Raw genomic sequence first — 24,167 nt, forward strand, 5'->3', positions numbered from 1 at the left:
AGATAGGAATGCTCAGAGAACAGATGGTGATCAGAGAACTTAAGGTCCAGGTCATTATGACCTGACATGTTCTCTGGGGTACAGTCAGAAGTTGCCACTCTTTCTAGTACTTCACCATGGTTAACAGCTTGTTCATCTTTCTCCTAGTATGTGTTTAACCTAGTTAACTCATAATAGGAAGACCTTAAGCTAAGTAACACAAGGATTGACTGCCCCCACCTCCACCCCCCCACCCAAAAAGCATTTCAGCTATCAAGGCAGGAGAAAGGGAAAACAGAAATATTAGGCCACATTCCTTAGTGTTGGGCCCCAGTGTGGCTTGGTTGAGGGGTGTGGGGGGATCTCACTGCTACCCTCTCTCAGCTGTTGAGTGCCTGCAATGTTTGTTGCCATAGAGAACAGAAGACTGAAAATGCATGGGCCTGTAGACCATAAGTTTGACATTTCAACAAATTAGTTGTCCCCTGTTGGGTGTCCTTTTTTGGTTGAGGTCCACCTAATTTTATGATGTAAGGCATCATAAATCCATAAACTGGTGGTCATTGTGTGGGCTAACCTAGGTTTCCAAAAGATGTTGAATTAATTGCCAGAATTTAGGAGTTGAGAAATTGCCCATACAAATCTGGGTTTCCAGCTTCTCTGTGAAAACTGGAAGGTCTGGCAAATCTGGGCTCACGCTCCTGTGTGGTAACAACCATTGAACGCTAGTACCAGCTGCTTCCTGTAAGATCAGCCATTTGGGCTCCATCTCTCCCAGCTGGCTTTCCTGATGGCATCTTTCCTACCTGGATCCTCCAGGGCAGTGGTTCTTCATCCCAGCTTCACACTGGAGGGATGCCTCTGTTGTGCCCACAGAGGTTTTGATATAATCTCTCTGGGGTGCAGACCAGGCATCAGGATTTGTATACATTTCCCAGGCAATTACAAGGGCTATAGCCAGAATTGAGGACGCCTGCTGAGACAGAGCTTTGCAACCTGTATATTGCACATCGGTCACCTGGGAGTTTTGTTAAAATGCAAATTGTGATTCAGTAGGTCTGGGATAGTGCCTGGCATGCTTCATCTCTAAGAACCTCCTAGATGGTGCCGGTGCTGCTGATTTATAGACCTCTCTTTGAGAAATAAGGCTCAAAGGCATTTGTTGTATTTGCTATATTTTGGCTTTTGAATCCTAAACTACATACTTGGGTTTTGAGTCTAAAGGAATTGTATTCTGGCCCTCACATTATTACAGAAGCTGGAGTGATGGTGGCAAATAAGAAAGTATCCTGTCAGTCATCTTTAGTGAGGACCCCTAGCTTGCTGTGACTGCTGGAAGCCTTTCATGTTGCTTGGGGGTCCTTGTCTTTGTTAGGTCTAACTTCAAACCACCTTCATCGTCACCAAATGTATATGACATCCCTTTAAGAAATTGTACATTCTTTGACACTTTGAGCTCCTTGGTGGTAGTGGTAGCACCATGTGGCAGCCAGTAGTTTGGTTGCTACTGAATGGAACGGTGGTGTTTCTGTGGCCATTCGAGCATTTCCTTGCAGTGGTTTTCAGTCTGTGTGCCCAGATGCCCTAGGCCTAGAGCAGAGGCTCTCAAACCTCCTCTTGTGTGAGGCAACTTGCAAGGCTTACTTAAACATTGTGAGGCTCCAGCCCCAGCATTTCTGATTCAGTAAGGACAGAGAATTTGCATTTCCAACACTTCCCCAGGAGAGAATAACAACGCTTGCCCAAAGACCTAGAGGTTCCCCTTGGCCTCATCATGTAGCTTATAAGATTTTATTTAGGAAAAAGCTTTATTTTAAAGTCTGGGTACTGCTGTTCCATTGCTTTTTATTCATAGAAATCAGTGGAAAATGGAAACAAAAAAGCTATTGTTAGTGATGGGGGGGGGCAGGTATCAATACAGATGAAACAAAGACTGAACTTAGTTTATCAAAAAAGAGCCCTATTGTCCTCCCATGGAATACTCTTTGGACTTAAGCTCTGTGGTCCAGTATGATGGAAAAGATGAAAGAAGATATAACATAAATTGCTGAAGACCATCTAAAAAAAGGAAGCTTAATTAAAGATTTCATGCGGTTTTAGGTTTGGGGGGAATAGAACCCCATCCTAACGATACTAAGTCCCTTTCCAGGATTTCCTCACGTACAGAAGGAGGAGATGGCTTGTAGGGTTTCTTCAGACCCAAGCCTTAAGGAAATACTGTAAACATCACACCACTTACAGCTCAGCTTATTGGATTGGGTCAAAGTAATTCTATCACAGGATGAGACACCTCATTTCAGTTACAAAGCTCAGGGAAACAATAAATGAGGCCCTTCATTTCATAGAGTAGGTGGAAAGGACGTCGCTTGGGTAAACTTTCAGATTAAGTGGATTCTTAAACATGTGGGTAGCTCTCTCTCTGCCTCCATTTCAAGAGACATGTTGGAATAATAGAAAGGCCAATACCTGATACCTGAGGTGGAACTAACTCTTCTGTTAGAGTGTGAGTCACCTTTAAAAATGATTTTATTCTCTGAGGATACTCAATACAGACATTTCAGGGTGTTCTTTACTTCCAACACCCATGGGAATAAAGCACCAAATTCAGAGTTTGACAAAAGTTTAAATGCTTGTTTAAAAAAAAAAAAAAAAAAGGAATATCCTTGCAAGGAAATGGGGAGAGAGCTAAAGAAAGTGCTCTAGGGCAAGCGGACTGGGTGGGTGCGGATCTCAAAACTGCTGAAAGAGGAATCTGGAAACAGAGGTCGAAACAGCGGACTCTTAACGGGGCTTAATCGTAAAGGGCAGACAGAACCCAAGTTGCTCGCAGTGCATCTTACCCGTCATTGGAAGGTCTGAACCAACATCACATTTTTTTGAGCAACTTAGTAATGATTGTTAGTGGGCTAATCTGCATTTGGAAGCGAATTTATGGGACAGTATAATTTACGAGAGCTTCCACTGCCGACACCCTGAGCAAGGAGAGGGGCCATGGTCCGCTTGATCGACCTACATTTGCTCGGTGATGCAGAGGCTGGAAGGGATCAGTCAGCGTGCGCCCTCCTCTTTAAACGCTCTTCCCTTTTCGTGGGCCCGCCTGGCTCCTGGTGGCAGCGGTGCCGGGCTGCTGGAGCTCGCGGCAGCCTGCGGGCACCAGCTCCTCCGGCTCACCCTTTCACCCTTCGTTCACCCCCGGGCGCCACGCGGGTGGCGTGGTTTTTCCGCCCACTCCCGAGGCCGTGCTGGAGAGGCTGGGAATTACATGGCCTTCCCGCCTTAACGAGCCCTGGAATCTGAGTCCTCCCCGCTCCTGGCACTCGGCTAGGGCGCTGGGGGCTGTGAAGAGGCTGGATGGAGTTCGTCTCCAGACACTCTGATTAGAGACGCAGCCTCTAAGTCTGAACTCGCCCTCCACCTCTCTCCCAGCCCCACCGTCTCTGGTCTCGGAGACATCGGCAGCTGGCGATGCCGCGGGCAGGCACAGACCCAGAGTGCTCTACCGCGGAGGTGGCGCGCGGTCCCGCCGTCCGGGGCATCCCCGCGGCCGGGGGCGGAAGGCTAGCCCGGCCGCAGGAAGGGTCCGCAGAGCCGGAGCTCCACCCCTCCGGCCGCCCGGCTCGCTGGCCGGCACAGTGAGTGGCAGCGGCGGAGGGCGCGGCGCCAGCGGAGAGGGGCGGAGACGTGCGCGCTGGTTGGCTCGGGCTCGGGGGCGGGGCGCGCTGGGCCGGGCCGGAGGCGGGGCCGGGGCCGGGCGCCGGAGCTGCGGGCTGACGGAGAGGAGTCGCGAGCAGCTGGAGCGGAGTTGGAGGAAGCGGCTGCGACGAGGGCGGCGGGCTAGCGGGTTGGAGCCGCCGAGCTCGGATCGGGAACGACAGGCGGGTCGGGGCCGGGTCAGAAGCGCGTCGGAAGCCGCCGCTGCAGCCTGGGCCCCGCAGAGGAAGGAAGCCGGTCGGCGGGGGAGGTAGGCGGCGGCAGCGGGTCCGGGTGTGTGTGTGCCCGGGAGGGGGAGGCGGTGCGTGCGCGCGCGGCTGCAGCCGTTCTCTTCCTGTCACCAGCCGCCGCTTCTGCAGAGCCGAGCCGGGGGAAAGCGGGCCAGCCGCCGGCATTGCCGGTTCTCGGCCAGCGTTCTGCGCGCTCCGGCGGCTTCTGAGCTCCCGTTTCCCCGGTCCTCTAACGAGCTGGCTCTGCACGTCGCCGGACTCGTTCGTCCCCCGAGTTGCAGGCGATCTCGGGCTTGTCCCCACCCCTTGGTTACCGCACACTTCTGAGGGTCCTTACTGTCCTCCTTGCTGCAGTTTTCCGGGGTCCTCCACCGGAGGAGAGCGCCCAGACCGTTGCCTTTGAGTTAGCGGGAAGGAGTGGAGTCTCCCCCCGCGTTCTCCAGCTGCAACCAGGGTCGCTGCTCCGCTGCTCCGGCCGTTCTTCCGAGCGGGTGGGGCGGCGGTGGTCCCCGGAGCTCGCCGGGAGCCCCCGCCCTCCGAAGTTTGCCTTCCTCCTCTTCCGGGGTGGGGGAAGTGCTCCTCGGGGAGGCTGGTCGCTGGGGCCCAAAAGGCGTCTGGTGCCGGCTGGGCCTGGACAGGTTGTTGGAGGCATATTTGATGGGGTCCTCCAACAGCCCGGAAGCCCAGCTTTATCGCGGGTCGAGACTGGTGGGACCTGCCCAGCAATATGGAGCCGGCAAGGGAGAGCAAGAGTGTGGCAAGCCCGAGCTAAAATATCGTGGGGAATTGTCTGGCAGCCACAGCTCTAACACTTCCCAAGAGCAGAAACTGCCCCGCAGATCACAAGACAAAGAGAACTGAAAAGCTCAGGCTTGCCCCTCCTGTACAGATACATACTTCGGTAACCAGAATTTGAGCATGAACTGGAAGGGTGTGAGTGCAATGGCTGTTACATGTTGAACGCAGAACGCGTGTGAACTGGATTTGGGGAATTTCTTGGGCTTCTCTGAGAGCTATTAATATCGAAAAGGTCTCACTTCCACCGTTAATCTCTGGTGGAGCTGCAGCACGGTTGGTAGCCCAGTATGAGTTTACTTTTTATTTGGAGCTTTTATGACTGTGGAAGCAACACTTTTTTCCCCCTTTTTTCTTTTTCTGTTCTTTTCTTTTTCTCTTTGTCATTCAGTGTGAAGTACGACTGGGTGAAGCAGTTCCGGGTTTTGAGTGCAGCATAAGATTGTCATTTCAGCGTAATGAGGTTCAGGTTTTAGTTGTTAGGCGGGACATTCACAGAGTTTATTGACCCAGGCATTCATGTTGAATTGTATTTAAATGTTTCATTAGCTCGGGTTTCGTTTTGCAACTCTAAAGATGGGTAGGTATTAGCTAGAAAAGATCGGAGAAGACAGGTTCATATCTGAGGCACGTTGTTAAGAGTAATGGATCTTCAAGGTGCAAATCATTGGGAATTTGGGGAGTTCTGCAGAGAAGACCACAAACAGCTTTTATCTTCAAAGAAGAACCCCCTCTTCTCAAAATATCAAACAGGTTTTTGATAGCGCACACTGTCCTCGAAATAAACAGTTCAAATCAATAGAGGGTAGTTTCTTAGAAACAGAAGTTGCTTAAATTTTGGGAAGCAAGTGTTTTGGTTGTTACAAAGAAAAAACCCTAAAAGTTGTTGGGGGGTAGGCAGTGTCCCTCTAAAGTTTGAGAAAATGTGTTTGGTTTAGAATCAAGCTTTAAACTGGAAAGGTTCATGGAGGCGACTACCTGCCTTGCAGAATTGTTGGGTCATGTCACTGCTGGCCTCTTCAGCTTTTACATTCCTGTCGCAGGTAGGTAGTAGATAGTCCTACTTTATTCCTAACAGTGTATAGGTTTTTCTGATTGGGAGGAAGATCTGTCTATCTCATATTGGCTTTCAAAGTGTGAGGTGCTTTTGCTTTTTAACTTCCATCCTGATTTGGGACCTGTTCTTGTCAGTTGCATAACAGAACTCTAGTGTACACGTGTCTATCTGCTATTTTATCTGCTTTTGTAAAATGATGTTATCACTGTGTTCTTTCACATGTGTGATGCTGATAGGGTGAAAAAGCACTTCCCTTCCCTTCAATTAATTATATTGTCTTTTCTTAGCTATTTTTTGAAATTCGTATTTATTAAGATCAGGAAATCCCCACAGTGTATAAAGTTAGTTTTGGGGAACAGAAGTGGTACAATAAATTATGTTAATAGATGTTTTGGTTGTTGGTGGTGGTGCTGGTAGTATGCGTTTATTTCTGGAAATGCCACTTGCACCTCAGCCGATTTTTGAAGGATTTTGTATCTTAAATGTAAACATACACCACCTGCCCAAATCTTGTGTTGTTAAAAGTGACCATACATGTTAATTACATTTTTCCATAATTGCCATGTAATTTTTAAGGTAATGTGTTGTCCAGAATTTACTTTTTTTCTTAGGTGGTTCATGGGTCAGGTTCTAAAAAGGCATCCACTCTGAAAGATTGTCCACTTACTCATTAAAACAGGGACAGTTTCAGTTCATCTTCTGTTGTCTTTGCATTTTGTGATTCCCGAAATGTGTTTTATTGAATAAAGAGATGGTGAATGAGCAGATTTAAAGAAAATGATTTTATGGTCAGGTAGATGATAAAGAGCTGAGATAATGGCTGCCTATGTGGGGAGCCATTGGGCACTCACCTGTGGGACATACACCGTGCAGAAGAAAATGGGAAATGCTTCTTTCTGTACATTACATATTTCGATGGGCTCCCCACAGATCTGTTTTGGAGGGAACAGGAATTTGTCAGTGAACTCAAGAGAATGGAGCCTCTTAGTGAAGCTCTCAGAAAATGAGGTTACTTACCAGTGGAAGGACGGCTTATGAATTTGGTTTTTATACCTTAGAAGGCACAATATAAATTCTGTGACTGTTTTTAATAGAGAACTTAGGTTGTAAGTAGTTTTTAAAATATTCATGGTATTGCTTTTTTCTCTGACTCCTCCATCTCCATCCTAATGTGATTTCTTGCTATGCTTCTGCCAACTCTCTTATTGGAATTACTTGCCTTAAAAAATGGCGATTAAAGGCCATTCCATGTGCATTATGCCAAATGAGCTGAAAAATAGACTACATAATTACTCATAAACTTGTCTGTTTGGCTTATGTTGGTTGGTTTCCACCCTCTCCCCCCCCCCCCCCCCCCCCAGTGTATAATGAGCATAGTGTAGTTTTTTGCTGGGAAAAAAAAATTCTGCTATGAAAACATCTTTGGAGATTTTATCTTTCCAGCATTGTTTTCCTTAAAGTAAATCAAATACATACCCACAGGCACCTGTCCTCAAAATAGTTTTCAGGTTCAGGATCACCCCCGAGAGTCCCCTGTGCAAGAGTGAGTTAATAGAGCCAGGTGCCTGGGCAGGCATGCTGCCCCTCTACTTCCTGGCTGGACCCAGGAGGTCCAGACCCTGGACTCAGACCCCAGAAGACCTAGGGCTGAAGCCTCAGAACTCAGCTACCTTTTTAGTCCATGAAGGACTCTTTTCCTGTTTGAGGGCAGAGCCTCCACCAGACCTTGCTGTAGAGGAGTTTTGGCCCCTCCCACATCTCCTCTGCCGGGACCTCCAGAGCCACCCCTTTCCTTCTGTGGGAGAGAAGTAGGTGGGCAAAGTCCACAAGCAGGCTTTTTGTGTCTGGTTACTCTGAAAAGGAGTTAAAGGGACAGCAGAGAGTTTTATTTTAGGCTAACTTGAGGATTCCTTTACAAGAGTTCTCTAGCCTTTAGAAGCAGTGCAAACAAAAACTCGTAGCAAATATTCCTGTTTCAAGTAAGGATCATATAAATGGTAGTAATAATAGTATAAATAGTATAAATAAATAGGAGTAATGATACCAGTAATAACATAGCTGCAGTTTACTAGCTATGTAACATCAGGCAAAGCCTTTAACTTTTCTGTGCTTGTTTTCTCATCTGTAAAATAGGGTTAGTAATTATATCTAGGATGGTTGTGAGGGTTCATCGAGTTCTGTGCAAAACTCTTAAAAGAGCTGTGCCTGACGCATAGTAAACACTATGGTGGTGTTAATTATATTAAGTTCTAATTATCAAGCATGGAGGTAAGCACTTTATATATGTAATTTCATTTAATTCTCATGGTAACCCCGGGAGGTGTAAGTTTGCTCATTGTAGCTGTCTCACAGATGATAAAATTGTGCCACAGAGAGATCTGAGTAACTTGCCCAAGGTAAAAAATCTGGACAGTGATGGGGACAGCTGCCTTTGTCTGAAGCTCAGTGCTTATACTAATCTCGTTAAGACTTTTGCAAAATCGCATTGTATTTTCACAAGAGGAGGAGGTTCAGATCATCTCATTCAGTTCCACAGCCATTTCCATGGGCCTTTTCCCTGTGATGGTGCAGGAAACTGGAACTGTCAACCCCATGCACAGCCTTGCCTGGATGGTAGGGTATGTTTCTCAGGCCCCTCTGGACCTGCAGCAGGAGCACTAGTATCTTTCTGCTGGCCTCCTGTGAGGACTGCAGCTGGACCTGGGCCTCCCTTCTCTGCCCCTCCTGAAGTGTTCCAGTTCTGTGTCATCACTTTGCCTTCTGGAAGATCCTGCCTCCCTGTTGTTTCACCTGGGCTTTTCCTGTGTCCTGCCCACCTCCACTGCTCCTCCAGCCCAAGAAGGGCTGCAGCCAGGAGGCTTGCCCACAGTATGGACTCCACCCTGAGCTTCCCAGCCAGTAAGGCATTGTGGTTGGTTTGAAAATGATTGAGGATATCTGACGACTTTTACTTTAGGCTTAATCTAAGTTTGTTCTAACTTTGATTTTTATGATTTCCAGGACATTGCATTGGACAGGTGAAGAAATTTTTAAATGATTTGTCTTTAAAAGACAGTGAATTTAGGTTGGGAGTTTGCCCTAGACTCAGAGCTAGCCCGGGGAGGGTGGAGAGATGGAATGCAGGGAAATATGGGCTGTGGGCCCAGGAACCCTCCGTTGCCTTTGCAGCCGAGGTGAAGACCCACTGTGTGCTGGGACCCAGTGGCAAACTGCTCATTGAATCACAGGCGTATCCTGATTTACTTCAAGTGATTTTTAAATGCCCTATATTCCTGTCTCCTCACCACGTTTGCTAAATCCTTGTCCTTTGTAAAAGGGGAATGAGTAAGTCAGCACAGCCAGAGGACTTTTCAAAGAACTTTGTTTGGTTCTTTGCCAGAATACCTGTGGGTTATAGGGTTAAATTGAAAGTTTACATTCAGGCCTTTCTACATTAAGAAGTCATGGGTTGCTGTTGTCAGGCATCAGACACAATTTTATTTTGGAGAACAAAATGGGAATTGCACGGTGTCCTAGCAAAGAGAGAAAATATATATCGATTAGTGGTGTTGCAGGCAGGCAGACTTTAAAAGGGTTGAAAGACTGGAACACGGTAATTACCATCAAAGAAATTTCGAACTGCTGCATGCAGTATTATGTAAGAATAAGTTAGTTACTTGTTTATAAAATTCCTTTTTATCTTTTGTTACTGTAACTTATGCGCTAGCTTGGCACCTAGATCATAAAATTGCATTGCTTATTTGAAAACATTAAATTATGGTTGGGTGGGTATAGAAACCTATAAAAACCTTTACTGTGTTAACAGTTGTGTTGGAGCTAGGTGGAAATAGTTCACCAGACTGGTGAATGTAGCCAAAGAGATTGGAGGCATAGTCTTATTATCTGGGCAGCATATATCCTGTTGTGTGGGCAGTTTCAGCTCCAGATTGATCCTAGGAGGGTTACATTACACAGGTGCTGCCAATGTCTCAGGCTGCTGAGTCTTCTGCAGTCCTGGAGAGAATGTGAGGGTAAGAGAAAAAAGAACTTGTTGTCTAGATAAGATAGTTGTGTGACTATGGATTAATGTTCCATGTATTCCCCTAGGGAGGAGCTGAGTTGTTAGAAATTGTGTAGTCACGGGCCTGGGATATCCATAGAGGGCATAGATGCCAAGAGGGATACAGGTGGCAGAAGTGTCAGCTCATAGAGCAGAAGTGGGCAGGATTCCAGAAGTGGGCAGCCTTCCAGAAGTTTGTGTCCCGTATTCTCTCATTCACTAGTCTATAGATTTCTTTGGCAAGGATGCATTTTACTGAAGTCTCTTTGCAAGAAAATTTGCATTGTCCAAGATACTGGGTCCTGAACTTGCTGGAACTCTTGCCAAGTTGTAGTGGCTTTTTTGGTTAGGTGTGTTTGTAAAAGAGCCACCAACACTATCAGTGAGGCCACTGTCACAGAGAGTAAATAAAAAACAGACATTCGGGATTAATCTGAGGGGGTCAGAATGTGCCGGTAAAGAATCTGCATCTTTGACCCTGTGGACATACCTGGGCTGTCCTCGGTCAGCAAAGCATGTTGAATTTGGGCAGTAGGTTCTAGTGCTGTCAAAAGTCGTGACCCTGAAGCCAGACGGCTAGAATGTTAACTGGGATTCGAGCTCCCAGTTGCTGAGTGTTACCATGGCCAAGGTACTTAATTCTCTGTGCCTCAGTTTCCTCCTCTGCAAAGTGAGACTATTGATAGTGCTGCCTTGGGGTTATGGAGAAGAGCGACCATGTTAATGAACGCGTAGTTCCTAATGAACATTAGTTGGCAATGGTTGAGTGAGTTAATACACATCCAGCTCCCAGTAAGTGTTAGAGGATGCCCGTGATGACCATGATGACAGTGACAGTCCTCAAAATGGGTGTGGCTGTCAGGAGAAAGTATGTGGCCTGCGACGGGGTTGAGGTGCCCGCCCCTTCTCCCCAGCCAAGGCCGCTGTGCACTTGGCCACAGGACACTGTCCAGTTGCCGCCCAGATGACTAGTCAGTGCTTGCTCTTCTCTTACAACGTTGCTCTCCAACTGCTTAGCTGGTGCCAATTTTTGGCCAACCTTGAATTGTATGGATTGGTCTTCCTGGCCTTGATGTTGTGGAGTCCAAGAAGACAGGAATGTGGTGTGTTCTTATAATCCTAGCATCACAGAAGATGAGGGTTTTGTTGATTTTGGTTTTTTTGTTTTGTTCTGTTTTGATTTTATTTATTAAAGATTTTATTTATTTGACAGAGGGAGATCACAAGTAGCAGAGAGGCAGGCGGAGACAGATGGGGAAGCAGGCTCCCTACTGAGCAGAGAGCCCGGTGCAGGGCTCAATCCCAGGACCCTGAGATCATGACTTGAGCCAAAGGCAGAGGCTTAACCTACTGAGCTCCCAGGTGCTCTGTTTTGCGTTTTGTTTTTGAATCAGACGAAGACCCAGAATTCTGCACAGCTCTTCTCACACAGAAAGTTAAGTTTCTCCTTTTAAAAACAGTGAGGGTTGGGAATTAGTAGAGACATCTAGGTCTTTGGCACCTGGGTTGGGGATTGCTACTCTCAGTCATCAGGTTCCTTGGGGTAATTTTTCTCTTTGCACAGATTTAGCCTCAGGCTAACATAAGCATAGTTTTCAGGTTGGTAAAACCTTGACCCGTCATGGGACCTCTTAGTATGGTGTCTCCTCTTCAGGACCATTGCATATCTGCATAGGCGTGCTGTGACCAGGGGCCCTGGTGGTTGCTGAGGACTGTGTAAGGAAGGGAGTAAAGAAGAGAGACAGACAGGGAGAGAGGGAGAAAGGGAGAACAAGGGGGTGGATATAATATTCCCCATTCTGTTAAAAATCTCACCGAACTGGCCCACTGGGTTGTTGAAATAGAACAAGCCATAGGCAGCAGCTGGTGGAAAGATCTATCCAATGTACTAGTTGAGGATTTTTTTTCACCCCCAAAAAGACCTACATTGCCAGGAAAAGCTAACAAAAATTTCAAGGCAGATTTGGAGGAATTAAATTATTCTTAGGCATGTTGCCTGGTTTCCAGGCATTTAGGGATATGTAAATTTTCATGTTCCTTAGAGTTCTGTGTCTCGTTTGTACAGAGTACATTAGTACTAAAAATGAGATTTGCTAGTCCTACATTTTTGTGTGAATTTCTGCTGTGAATATTTAATTTGATTCTGTATCCATCCAACAGAGAGGTGGTCTTCAAACATAATACAGTTTATTTTTCTAATACACCATGTTAGTTGCTTTAGTTTTTTTTTTTCTTAATCTGACAAATGAAATGCAAAGTTAAGACTACTGTCTCAAATTAGTATTCTTACTACTCAAAGATTTCCAGTGTTTGTTTTTGCTTCTTTTAACATTAACTTTCCTAAGAGTGTTACGGTACTACCACAAAGAGTCTCTAACCACATAAAGTTGAATACTTGACACTTCTGAATACCAGCATCGTGAGCTGTGATTAGATTTTGCATATTAAGATGCACACACTGGCGAGTTCCTGTAATACTGAACTTCTCAAGTGGCCCCCGCATTAAAACTCACGGAGCTCTCTTTGATATAGCACGCTGATGTTATGTGGCTCTCATTTATTGCTTTGCTGCTCAGCCAGCTTAACTTTAACCTTTCAGTTGCTTTTACTTTTTATAATGAAGATAGTGCTGAGAAGTGACCAGAGTGCAAAGTGTTACATGAATGCCCTGTGCTGTTGGCAGGCCACATGCTGACTTTCTGTCTAGAGAGTCTTTAATTCCTCTGCTTCCACTACGTTACAAGAAAAGCAAAAACTTGCACTGCTGGTTTCCCCCTGCACCAGGCTGTCTTTCCAGGGTAATCTCAGGCAACCATTTCTACTTCCTCTCCAGGTTCTTAACTCCTTCAATTCACAGACTGTCCTCGATGTCTCTAGACTGGTGGCTGGTTTTTCAGAAGTCACTGATGATAGGGTGATGCAGAACCCTGGGTTACCTAGCCTTGCCTCACTTTCCCCCTACTGGAGGCCCCTGCAGGATTTGGTCTTAGGGATCACCTTTTCCCACCCAAATCCTCTTGTCCGTTGTTTCCCAGGTAAGACCGACAGAGCCTGTCTCCAAACCTTGACTTTGCTTTCAAGGCTGCTTTCAGTGAACCCCAGTGTGTTTGAGCCTCGGATGATTTTTTAACCTCCGATATTTTTTTTTCCCCCCTGGGAGCTCCTCCCTGCCACTGAGTTCAGTCTCACCTTATTTGCAGCTGATCAAATCTGTAGCGGGTTCCCTCTCTTGAATCACAGGCTGGGTTTGCGCCTGAGCCCCACCACACTAGCAGTTGTGTGCTCAGCATTCCCTAAAGCCCACTGGAGGTAACTCCGGTTTGGCCTTCTGCTCCTGTTCTGTCTTGATTCTGATTCAGGCATCACCACCGCACTCGTGCTTTCTCTGCAGTGTCTCTTACTTCATCCCTCCCCTTCCCTACCTTCTGCCACCTTGGTTCACACGCTCGGGGCCTTTCGCCCACACCACCGTAGTCAGCTTTCATCTTCCCACCTTCATCCCTTTTGCCCATCCGTCCCACTCACCGTAGTTGGACTGAGATTCTTCAAGTGCCCGTCTCTCAGGGTGTTGCTCCCCTTTCTCTAAGCGTCTTCAGTGGCTCCCGAGTACCCCCCGCCCCAAGCTCAGTGCAGGCATGTGTCATGTCACATAACCCCTCCCTGTCTTTCTAATCCAGTTCTAGTGTTCCCTCTTTGGCTTCAGACGCTTTGGACTGCCTGTTCTAGCTCTTCCCAGAATAGGACATTTGCTTAGTCACATCTGTACCTAAGTTCATGCCACGCATTCCATTGTGTCTTTAGATCCCTGCAGTTAGACGCGGGTTTCTCCCTTGCCAGAACCCAACAGCGTTTCGTCTCTGCCTGTCTTCTGCACTTTCCCTAGTGTTACGGTTCCTTGTGTCCCGTTCTTATCTGAGAGACATTGCCACATGCCAGCACACCTGCCACCCCTGCCTAATGTTCTTGGAAGGCAGGGACTGTCTCACTAATCTTTGTTGTATATATCATGTTGAGCAATAGCACGCTGGCCCGAGTGTGTATGCCAAATTGATTAAATACTTGTTGAATGGAAATAGAAATTCAAATTCACACAGATGGCAAAGTGTGATGCTCATTCATAAGTCTTGTTTTTCCTCTGCTAGGTGAAGCTTGCGTGTGGAGTGACACAGTCAAATCAGACGCCAGATGGACAGTGAGACAAGAGTGTCAGAAAGGATTGGGCCGCGCTGCGAGAATCAGCCTGGAGGCCAAGTGTTGACGAGCTGCTGAAAAGGAAGCCAGTGGGAGGACTGTGGGCCGCAGAGGAAGTGGCACCCTGTCTTCAGTCACACCATTGATGGAGGACAGATGGACAGCCGGACAGCCAGTCACCTCTCCTCTTAAACCTTTGGAGAGTTGTCCTTTGTCCTCTGCTGGACACGTATTAGGAATCTTAACATACACTCTGAATTCACTTTCCACAGAAACATAAGACCAGACTGCAGCGGGAAACCGGACTGCTCTGTTGCATGGTCCCAGACTCGCCACCATGAGTGCCGAGGGCTACCAATACCGAGCACTGTATGATTACAAAAAGGAACGAGACGAAGATATTGACTTGCACTTGGGTGATGTCTTGACTGTGAATAAAGGGTCCTTAGTAGCTCTTGGATTCAGTGATGGACAGGAAGCCAGGCCTGAAGAAATCGGCTGGTTAAATGGTTATAATGAAACCACAGGGGAAAGAGGGGACTTTCCGGGAACTTACGTTGAATATATTGGAAGGAAAAGAATCTCGCCTCCCACACCAAAGCCCCGACCACCTCGACCCCTTCCTGTTGCACCAGGTTCTTCGAAAGCTGAAGCAGATAGTGAACAACAGCAAGGTCAGTATTCCTAAGTGATTGCTTTTTATGGATTTTTTTTTTTTTTTTTTAAAGAAAAGCCTGAGATTTGTGTCGGGCTGTTGTCCTCAGGGAAGGACTCATTTTGGCAATTTTATCTGAATTTATGCATAGTATATAAAAAGCTTGGTCAATCATTACAAGACTAGAAATTTGTGTTTGTGGGGTAGAGTGTTGTAAAAAGAGGGAGATGGTATATGAGAAGAACCTGTTTCGTAAGCATCTTTAAACCCTGTTATTATAGTTGCCATGGAATTAAACACTACTGCGTTCTTCCTCTTGTAATTGGTATTAATATATTTAAATAATCATTAGGGGAAAGTAGAGGGTAAGTCACTATATTTAACGTTAATTTAACGTGTATGGAAAAATGTCGAGAGCAATAAAGTGACCACAGAACTCAGCAGGGAAGAAAGCATTGTTTTTATAACCTGGTGTCTCCCTCTTGGTTTCCTCTCCAGAAACACTGTGGCTTTAGCTGACGCCTAATCCCGTACTCAGTACTCAATATAGGTGGAGAGGGAGTTCGCTCCCTTCAGAGCAGGGCCATTTCCTAGCATTATTGCCTCTAGTGTGCTTGGCCATGATGAGGGGAACAAGAAATTACTGAATGCTTTTCTTAAATGGAAACCACCTTGATTCAAAACCCGCTCCTTGTCTATTATTGGAGATGGGCCACGCTCGAGCTTTGTGCACAGCTGGTCACTGAAGGTTTTTCTGCTGTGCAGTGTCAAGCAGAGACAGGCCCTTTGCTCAGCTTTGCTGTTTCGACCTTTGTTAAATACTCATTTCCTTGTTAGTAAATTTCAAGCTTTTTTTCCCTCATAATTTTTTTTTCTTCTCAGACTGAGAAAGTTTTGGAAAGGTAGGTTTAAAAGAGGGTTCCCCCCCCCCACCCCAAAACCCCGCAGTGGTTGCATGTGAAGTAGAACTGCTCATGGTATTACAGTGTGTTTCTGGGAGGGATTCTGATACTCTTCTACCTTCTTTAAGCTGGCTCCTTACAGCACTTAAAAATGAGGTAACACGGGGTTAAAGGAGCAGAATGCAAGGTAAAGGCCTGCCTTTTAGCACTGGGTCATAATACGACAGGGAATCTTTTATAAAAGTCCAGCATCCCTACCTAGAGATACCTGAAGGGGCACGTGTCCTTTCCTCCCCCTCCCTGACCCAAAAGGGATACTTGTTGGATGAACGTGATACCGAACTTTATGAACAATGTCCAAATGTCTTTTACCCTACAGTTGAAAAGCAAAAGTAAATTTTTCTTCACAGGTAAATCAGAAAACCTTAACTGCATATGTAGATACAGTTTTTTCAACCATTGCATTTCATTGAGCAGATTGAAGGTGTATACGTTACGAGGGTTGTTTTTTTTTCCCCCCACACCAAACTATGTATTTTAACTTGGCTGTTTATTTTTTAAGTTTAAAAAAAAAAAAAACACTTAAAGTAGGCTGATTCCAAAGGAAAAATTAATTTTCCCAGAATACAAAAGATGACAGAATCCTACAAGTATCTGTGTTGGATTAGAGAAGATTATTTAAGAGGTGAAAAGAAGGAGCTTCTTGTCAAGATTAGTGACATACAGATTTTGTAAAAATAATTTCTAGACAAAATTGCATTTAATAACTGCTATTAGGTATAACTTCCATTATAAATAAAATGATTTTCTCTTTTTAGGTCCTAAACTATTTTATAATGCTTTCTTTCTAATGAGATGCAGTGACAATGGAGATTTTTCACAGCCTTTTTTCTTTGTAACACATGAAAAGGTAGGGTAATTGAAGATTTTTAGCAGAATTTAGGAAAGAAGCCCATGATAATGTGCATTCAGGTATTAGAAAGAGTGGGTCTAAATATAAATGAGAAATTAAAAGTAACTAAAAGGTTGAAAAGGGAGTAAGGGGAGGTTGTGAGAGGAGTGCAGTAATAAACATTAGGTTTTCCAGAAATGTTAGTCTTCTGTTCTCAGTTAAATAGGGGCACCTGGGTGGCTCAGTGGGTTAAAGGTCTGCCTTCTGCTCAGGTCATGATCCCAAGATCCTGGAATCGAGCCCCACATTGAGCTTCGTGCTCTGCAGAGAGCCTGCTTATGCCTACTGCTCTGCCTACTTGTACTCTCTCTCTGTCTCTCAAATAAATAAAATCTTCTAATATAAATAAATTAAAAAATGGGATTTGTCTGAAATGAGGACTCAGTAGCTCCTACTGGTTGCCTGTCACATTGATAAGGAAGGTAGTTGTAGAGACAGACATATATGTTGGAACTATGGGCTTCTGGTTTCTTTTGCCCACGTGGCTGTTTATTTGGAAGCCTTTACAGTGACACACTGTGGAGCAGTGAGAGGATGGTTCTTTTCTTACTGTCGTTGAATCCTTTAGCACTTTCTTTCTTTTTACTTCGCGCACTTGATGTAGTCTCTTTTTTGTGTTTGACCTTCTTTGTTTTACTTAGAAGGTTATCTCTGAGGCCTGAGGTCCATGCAGGTGTCCTGTTGAGACAGTGTCACGGGGAGAGTTGGCACCACCACCCCCCCACCCCGTCATGGGTAGGGGATAGACAGAGGATGTTCACGTCTGCCTGCCTGCCTGCTAATTGTGTAGTCCTTGTCTCCTCCTCTTGCAGCCTTCTCTCTCCTTCAGAGAAGGTTGTGGTTGGACTCTGGCCACAAGTAGATTGTGTGAGGGATTGCTCCTTATGTAGCAGAAGCCGCTTTTCCACTTTTCCTTGAGTGTTCCTGGATGTGAAGTTGAGCTTCTGAAACTCACTTGAAAATCTGCTAAACCTTCCACCGGTACCTTTTGCGTGTAGCCTCTTAGGAAGCCCAGCCTGTCGATTGAATTGCATTTGTTCATTGGACATTGTTGTACCTCCTGCCTCCAAAGTCATTCAGTAAACATGAGCTGCGTCGCTGTTCTGTGCTGGCAAGTAGTGATGACAAATGAAGTCAAAATTCGAGAGAGGTGGGGCGCCTGGGTAGCCCAGTGGGTTAGAGCCTCTGCCTTCGGCTCAGGGTCCTGGGATCGAGCCCCACATCGGGCTCTCTGCTCGGTGGGGAGCCTGGTTCCTCCTCACTCTCTGCCTGCCTCTCTGCCTACTTGTGATCTGTCAAATAAATAAATAAAAAAAGAAAATTGGAGAGAGGTAGTGTACCTTCTGATACTGTGTCCTTTCCCCTCCCGCCTCAGGGCTGTGCTTCCTTCCCTCCCCTTGGCCACCTCTTCCTCACACATCCTTTGGGCAATCTACTTTGCCCTCTGCTCCCATCTTCTCATGGAGGCTGGCTCTGCTCACCCTATTTCACGTGGTGACCTGCCCCTCTGCTTTTGCAAACCATTTATTATCTAACCAGCTATAGAATTCACTTCCCATGTTGATATGGGTTGTATCTTCCCTCTGCTAGATTGTAGGCTCCATGACAGTGGGAATCTTGGTGGTTCTTCCATTATCCCGAGAATCTAGAGCAGTACAATAGGTTGTCAGTGGATAAAGGCTGGCTTTTGAGGTTTTTCATCGAAATGTTTCATATCCAGGTGATTTTATTTTACTGTATTTATTTTTAAAAATTGTATGTATTTATTTGAGAGAGATCATAAATAGGCAGAGAGAGAAGAGGAAGCAGGCTCCCCGCGGAGCAGAGAGCCCGATGCGGGGCTTGATCCCAGGACCCTGAGATCATGACCTGAGCCGAAGGCAGAGGCTTTAACCCACTGAGACACACAGGTGCCCCCATCCAGGTGATTTTTAAAGGAGAGCCACGCACTCTGTCTGTCATGGGTAGGCACACGAGGCTGTAACAGCCCATTCTGTTATTAGAAATCACAGCTGATGTGTTTTCACATCATTCACATCTGAGGAGTCTTGCAGCCTCGGCCTTGACCATTGAATTCTGTGTCTCCAAAACTGTTACTTCCTACTCCAGTGCTTAGGATAGGTCGTTCTGCTAGCGGGAAAGTGTGTTAAGATAGTGGGTTCTGTCAGCACTTAAGCAAAGTGATTAGAACATGTGTCAGGATCAGCAAGTGTCCTCAGGCACAGCTTTTCTTCCCTCTCCCCTCCTTTCATCTCCTTCCCTTTGCATGGGGGCTAAAATTGCCAAGAGGAGTGTCATGTTACACTTTCCCTCAATGGGGTGAAGCCCTGTGTGACCTACTTTGGAGAGAACCTGCTCAGTGTTGAATGCAGGTGAAGGGTGTGCAAAATGGGTGTCACATGGTCATTAGGGGAGCCATGCTGTTGAAAGACGGTACTCTAACTCTTTCTGCATTAGGCTCTTCAGACCCTGGCATTCCGTTCCCAAACATACAGCCCCATTCAGCCACGGTTTCTTCTGTACACAAAGAATAATGGAGGTGGAGATGTAGGGATAGGGGAATGAAAATGTATTCCTTCCTTTTATAAGTAAGCTGTCCAGCGGGGCTGTTTCTTGAGACAGTATTCTGCGATTCATTAATTAAAGTCATACCAATGCACACTATTTAGACTAGTGAGATTCTAGTACCTAGAATCTCGTTTATTGTATAGACTAGTGACCATGTTACTTTGTAATGGGAACACTGGAATCTGCTAACTGGAGAGAGCACTTAGGAATTAGAGTTCATACCCACCTACATCCCCCATCCACACCCCTTACCGGCTCCCACTTTGGACCCTGACAGTGAGTCCCGGGTCCCGGTTGGTTCCACATACAAAACACAAAAGCACACATTGGGTGAGGCCTATTTTAAATTTTGATTAAAATTCTTTATAAGCAGAAAAGAAAAAAGCATGTACCTTGCTTTCAAGGTTTCCCTGGCCAAGTTATTTCTACATTTCTCATACTCAGCATGTGAGTGCCCCTGCATGGTTGTCAATTCACCGTCTGGAAAGCGAGGCTGTAGTAAATCACAGAAATTGACTACACTGTACAGAGGTCACAGAAGACAGCGACCTGATCCCAAATTATACACCTTTGCTGAGCCTCATGGTCATAACATACTGCTGATGCTCACCCAGACAGCACCTGTGAAAGTAGTTTGTTGTGCATCACAAATTCCTGCCTTCATGAGTTCTGTTTTGGTTCAGATTATGCCTTGTCGTAACTTTCTTCACCTGTTCTCCCGACTTAAGTGAGACTTTGCTGTGCATTAGAGGATTGTCCTGTTGAGCTCCCCTGAACGGTGGGGTGAGACCTCGGACTTGAAGTCTGCATTGACCATGCCGCCTCTGTGAAAAAGCCGGGCTGGTTAGAGGGTATTTGAAGATAAAGCCTTAGAGTCCTGCCTCTAACTACCCGCTGGAAAAATTAATCAGAACACTAGGGCTTTTACCCAGGTATAAAAACTTAAGTGTCTGACCTCTGTGTTTTAATACAAAATGGAATTAATTTCCAAAAGATATCATAAATGTAACTGATTAAGAGTAGGTCTGGAGAAAACAAATGCGATAATTATTTTTGATAAAATCAGATGAGCTTAACCACTTCTCTTAAGATCCCAGAAGGGATTACTCACATATTAAGTTACATGTTGTGATAGAGTTCTCCTGCCTGAGTGCCAGCATTTCTTTTCTTTTTTGTTCCTGTTTCAAATCTTTTTACTAAATGCTTGATTTTTAAGGTATTTTTCCTGTGAATCTTAAGGGTTTTTTTGTTTTTGTTTTTGTTTTTTTAAAGATTTCATTTATTTATTTGACAGAGAGGTAGAGAGCACAAGTAGGCAGAGCAGCAGGGAGAGGGAAAAATAGACCCTCTGCTGAACAGGAAGCCCGGTGTGGGACTTCATCCCAGGATCTTGGGATCATGACCTGAGCTGAAGGCAGCTGCTTAACCAATGGAACCACCCAGGCACCTGATGAATTTTAAGTTTAATTATTTTGTCTCCCTAGAAATTTGAAGAGAAAGAAAAGTAACCCTAATTAGTAATTTGCGTACCCATGGTTAGTTAAGAAGGAAACTGACAGAGAAAAGATTTTCACATCTTCCTACATAATAGCAGAAAAGTTCTGCCCTGCCCAACCTGGATGACCATGTTAGGAATTAAAAGCAAACCTTAGGGATGCCTGGGTGGCTCAGTCGGTTAAGCATCTGCCTTCGGCTCAGATTATGATCCCAGGGTCCTGGGATCGAGCCCCGAGTTAGGCTTCCTGCTCAGCAGAGAGCGTGCTTCTCCCTCTTCCTTGGCCTGCCGCTCTGCCTATTTGTGCACTCTCTCTGTCAAATAAATAGGGAGAGGGGAATAAAAATGTAAATAATAAAATAAAAAATAAATAACAAAAAATAAAAGCAAACCCTAAGGGGGGATGCCTAGGGAATTCCTCTTGGTACACTCCCAGAGAGGGAGACATTCCTCCCTCCTTCCTCCAGTCTGTTATTTGACCAGAAGAACCTGATATTTCTCTTTCCTGGAGCTGTGGTGAGAGTTAAGTTCAAGGTTACAGATAAGACATTGCTTGAGGAAAAGATTTCTGCCATGTTACCATGACATGCATCATTTAGAATCACAGAGCTATGGTATGCAGATTGCATTTTCTTAAGTGAGATATATGTTCAGATGATTGCATTAAGGCTTCTAGCTTTAGACATTTCACTCTGCCTTTTTTTTCCTTCCCAAAATGGGTGAAGTGTCCAAAGTCCATATTTGTACTACCTAAGTAAAGCCTCACACCTCTGATTCGAGCAGGATTCTGTTAAGTGGAGTGAGCCTATTTTGTTTCCTAGCAACCAAGCTAATGATGATGTTCTAATGAAATTTTCCTTGTCATAAAAGTAGAACTCTATATTTTCTTTTTTAGTTTAGTTGTCAGTAGATTCTTTGATACCTTTGACGTCTTCTCTGGTTTCTAGGTAAAAGCATCTTTGTCTAAAACAGGAGAAATTCTGATTAATAAGCACTTCTCCAGTAAGTCAGAGTTTGAGAAAATAAACAATTCAAATTCTTAAATTCAACAACAAAGGGTGTCTTACATCTGCTAAGTAGCATCCCAAAAGGGGAGAATTTTGTACCTCTGGCAGAAAAGAATACCAAATACGTGATGCTATTTACATATCCATGTTTTTCTTAGTAAAAGAAAACAGATGTTAGCAGTGGAACTGGCTATTGCATATATGTGTGTCTTTGTTGCGAACAAATTTCCATGAGGAATGACATCAAATTGGTTTGAAGGCTGAAATGGGAGAAAATAACTTGGTGTGATAGCTAGAAATGAGAAGCATAATTGCATGATGGATTATATCTAATGTTTTGAGGTCTTGGTTGATTTTATAGCATTCCGTACCAAAAGAGTTCTTAGGCTTTCATTGAAACTAATCTAAATAGAGGAGTTCAGAGTGTACTAGAAGTTGGCTATATTTTAGTTTCTGGGGTATAATTTCCCTAAAATGTCAAGTTTAACAAAATACTGTCAGAATACTTTGTAAAGTGTATTATTCTTACTAATTTCTATAACTGATCACAGTATTTTGTTTTTACTATGATAATCCTATGCACTATACATTGTTAAATCATCTGATAAAGTAGAACTTTGCAAGTAAAAATTAAAACAAGCAGCAGATCTTTCTGTTTAATTATGCATGCGGAACTTTGTCCCAGTAGCTTTATGCCATCTGACGTATGGCTTTCATTTTCAGGAATACCTTTCTGGACACTGTCTTGCTTGGAGGTGTTGGCATTCATCTGCTCATCTATTTCCATTTGGTCGCACTTATCATGCAGTGCCTATAGATTCTTCTATCCTGTCACAGTTTGATGCATATTGAAGTTCTGACTGTGAATTTATTACACTGCATTGTAGGAGACTCTTTGTAATTTGGTGAACAAATTTGGTGTCCAAGATAGTAAAGATGTTGGTATAAGTGAAATCTAAATCTCTGTGATACAGTATTTGAGCCAGAAATTCCACTCTGCTTTGCTTCCTATAAATTCCTGAACCCCCCCCCCTTTTTTTTTTTAAATTCCTTAACCCTTCTAATCCAGTGTTCTCTAGTTGTAAAATAGAGGTAGGTACTGTCTCTTCTGATTTTTAACTGTATTTTAGTTTTAGCCTTGCTGCCACTTGGTCAGTAAAAATTTCTTTATTCCTACTTAAAGAATTGTTGAGACACATAATCCAGGAAACTTAAGTTGTCCCCAATAGTGTTTCACCAGTACATGTGCCCAGAAGGCAGAAGAAGGGACTTAGGTTAAAAAAAAAAAAAAAAAGCTAGGATGGTTGGGCATATGTGCTCACGTGACCTCATGGCAAGACCTGATGTGGAGGTTGGGCTGTGAGATCAGATGGGATTATCGCTGATGAAGGTGCCAGATTGGTAGCAAGATTTTGCAAAACTGCATACAAAATGATCTTAAGGTGCATATCAAAGTATGAGAATTTATGCTTTCCCTCTGTTGGTGGACTCTCAGGAATGGCGGACGTCTAAGTGAGTTTGTGACTTCCGGTTGACGCTTTGCAGCTCATGAATGAATGAGGAGATACTCATGGAATCCCTGCCTTGTACGATGTCTCTGTGGTGTAACTAAATTTCTTGAGGTGATAGGAGCTCAGATTTTCTAAAGATTTTTGTTGTGGGTTTTTAAGTTTTTTAAGGCAGGTAGACAGGATGATGGTTATAACGTTTGTCTATTGGGGTTATAAAGATTTGTTTATTCAGAGCTCTTCAGATTTATGTGATAGAGGTATTGGCGTGTGTGCCCAAGAGGTAACACATTAGCATAGGCATTGGGCAGGGCTGCTTTGTGGTAAAGTCAGCCAGATAGCGGGCGTGGGGGCAGTCATCCTCATCCTCCAAGCTTTACCCCCAGGAAGGGACCTGCCATAGTGCCCTTGATTTGGCACGTGGTACCATTGACACTGAGAAAAAGTCAGCTCCAGCTTATTGTGGGGTCTTGGAAAATTCAGTTTTCCAAGTTACTTCAGGTTGCAAAGAAGATAATCTACCGTGAATCCACATTAAATACCACTGGGTCTATTTTTAACATGTTTTTAAAAATAATTTTTAATGTTTAAGAATGTTGCTTCTTTATCAGTGAATGGTTCATTTGAAATATATCTTCTCTCCCTGTGTCCTAATTGTAGAAATATAGTTCAATGTTTGTATCATTACTTTGTAATTTGAAAGTATTAGACAACATGGCTAACTTGCTTTTTTAGGTAGCCAAATGTAAATTTCCCATTATCAAAGGAGAAAGATTGATTCAAAAAAGTTAGAGCAAGATGACTTTATTGCTAAATAACACTGATCATCTACTGAGCACCAAGGAATGAGATTTAATGAATTTGGCTAGAATATATCAGAAATATATAGTGTAGTCATTATATCACACTTACATACATGGATGTATTGAAGTGCTGAAAATGCCTTTTTCAAAATGTACCTTAAACTAACAAAATAAAGCTCACCAAGGCTTTAAAATTAAAAAAAAGGAGGGGGGGGGACCATAAAATATGTATGCTTAGTTCGCCAGGCATTCTGCTAGGCTATTGATAGCCATTT

General features: G+C 44.5%; 2 protein-coding genes across 2 annotated transcripts in view; one reads left to right on the plus strand and one right to left on the minus strand.

Moving 5' to 3' along the window:
- Positions 1–3,371: 3,371 nt before the first annotated feature.
- Positions 3,372–4,085, minus strand: LOC131831166 (splicing factor, proline- and glutamine-rich-like). Its single transcript, XM_059173362.1, has one exon. The coding sequence runs from the start codon at positions 4,083–4,085 to the stop codon at positions 3,372–3,374; it is 714 nt and encodes a 237-aa protein (XP_059029345.1).
- PIK3R1 (phosphoinositide-3-kinase regulatory subunit 1) overlaps positions 3,811–24,167 on the plus strand; it is an 85,446-nt gene continuing 65,089 nt past the window's right edge. Inside the window, exons 1-2 of the mRNA XM_059175153.1 lie at positions 3,811–3,940; positions 13,954–14,676. Of these exons, the coding sequence (XP_059031136.1) occupies positions 14,340–14,676 (337 nt within the window). The 5' untranslated portion in view covers positions 3,811–3,940; positions 13,954–14,339. The remainder of the gene's footprint in view (positions 3,941–13,953; positions 14,677–24,167) is intronic.

Source organism: Mustela lutreola, chromosome 5, assembly GCF_030435805.1.
Source record: "Mustela lutreola isolate mMusLut2 chromosome 5, mMusLut2.pri, whole genome shotgun sequence".
In the NCBI taxonomy this organism is placed as follows: domain Eukaryota; kingdom Metazoa; phylum Chordata; class Mammalia; order Carnivora; family Mustelidae; genus Mustela; species Mustela lutreola.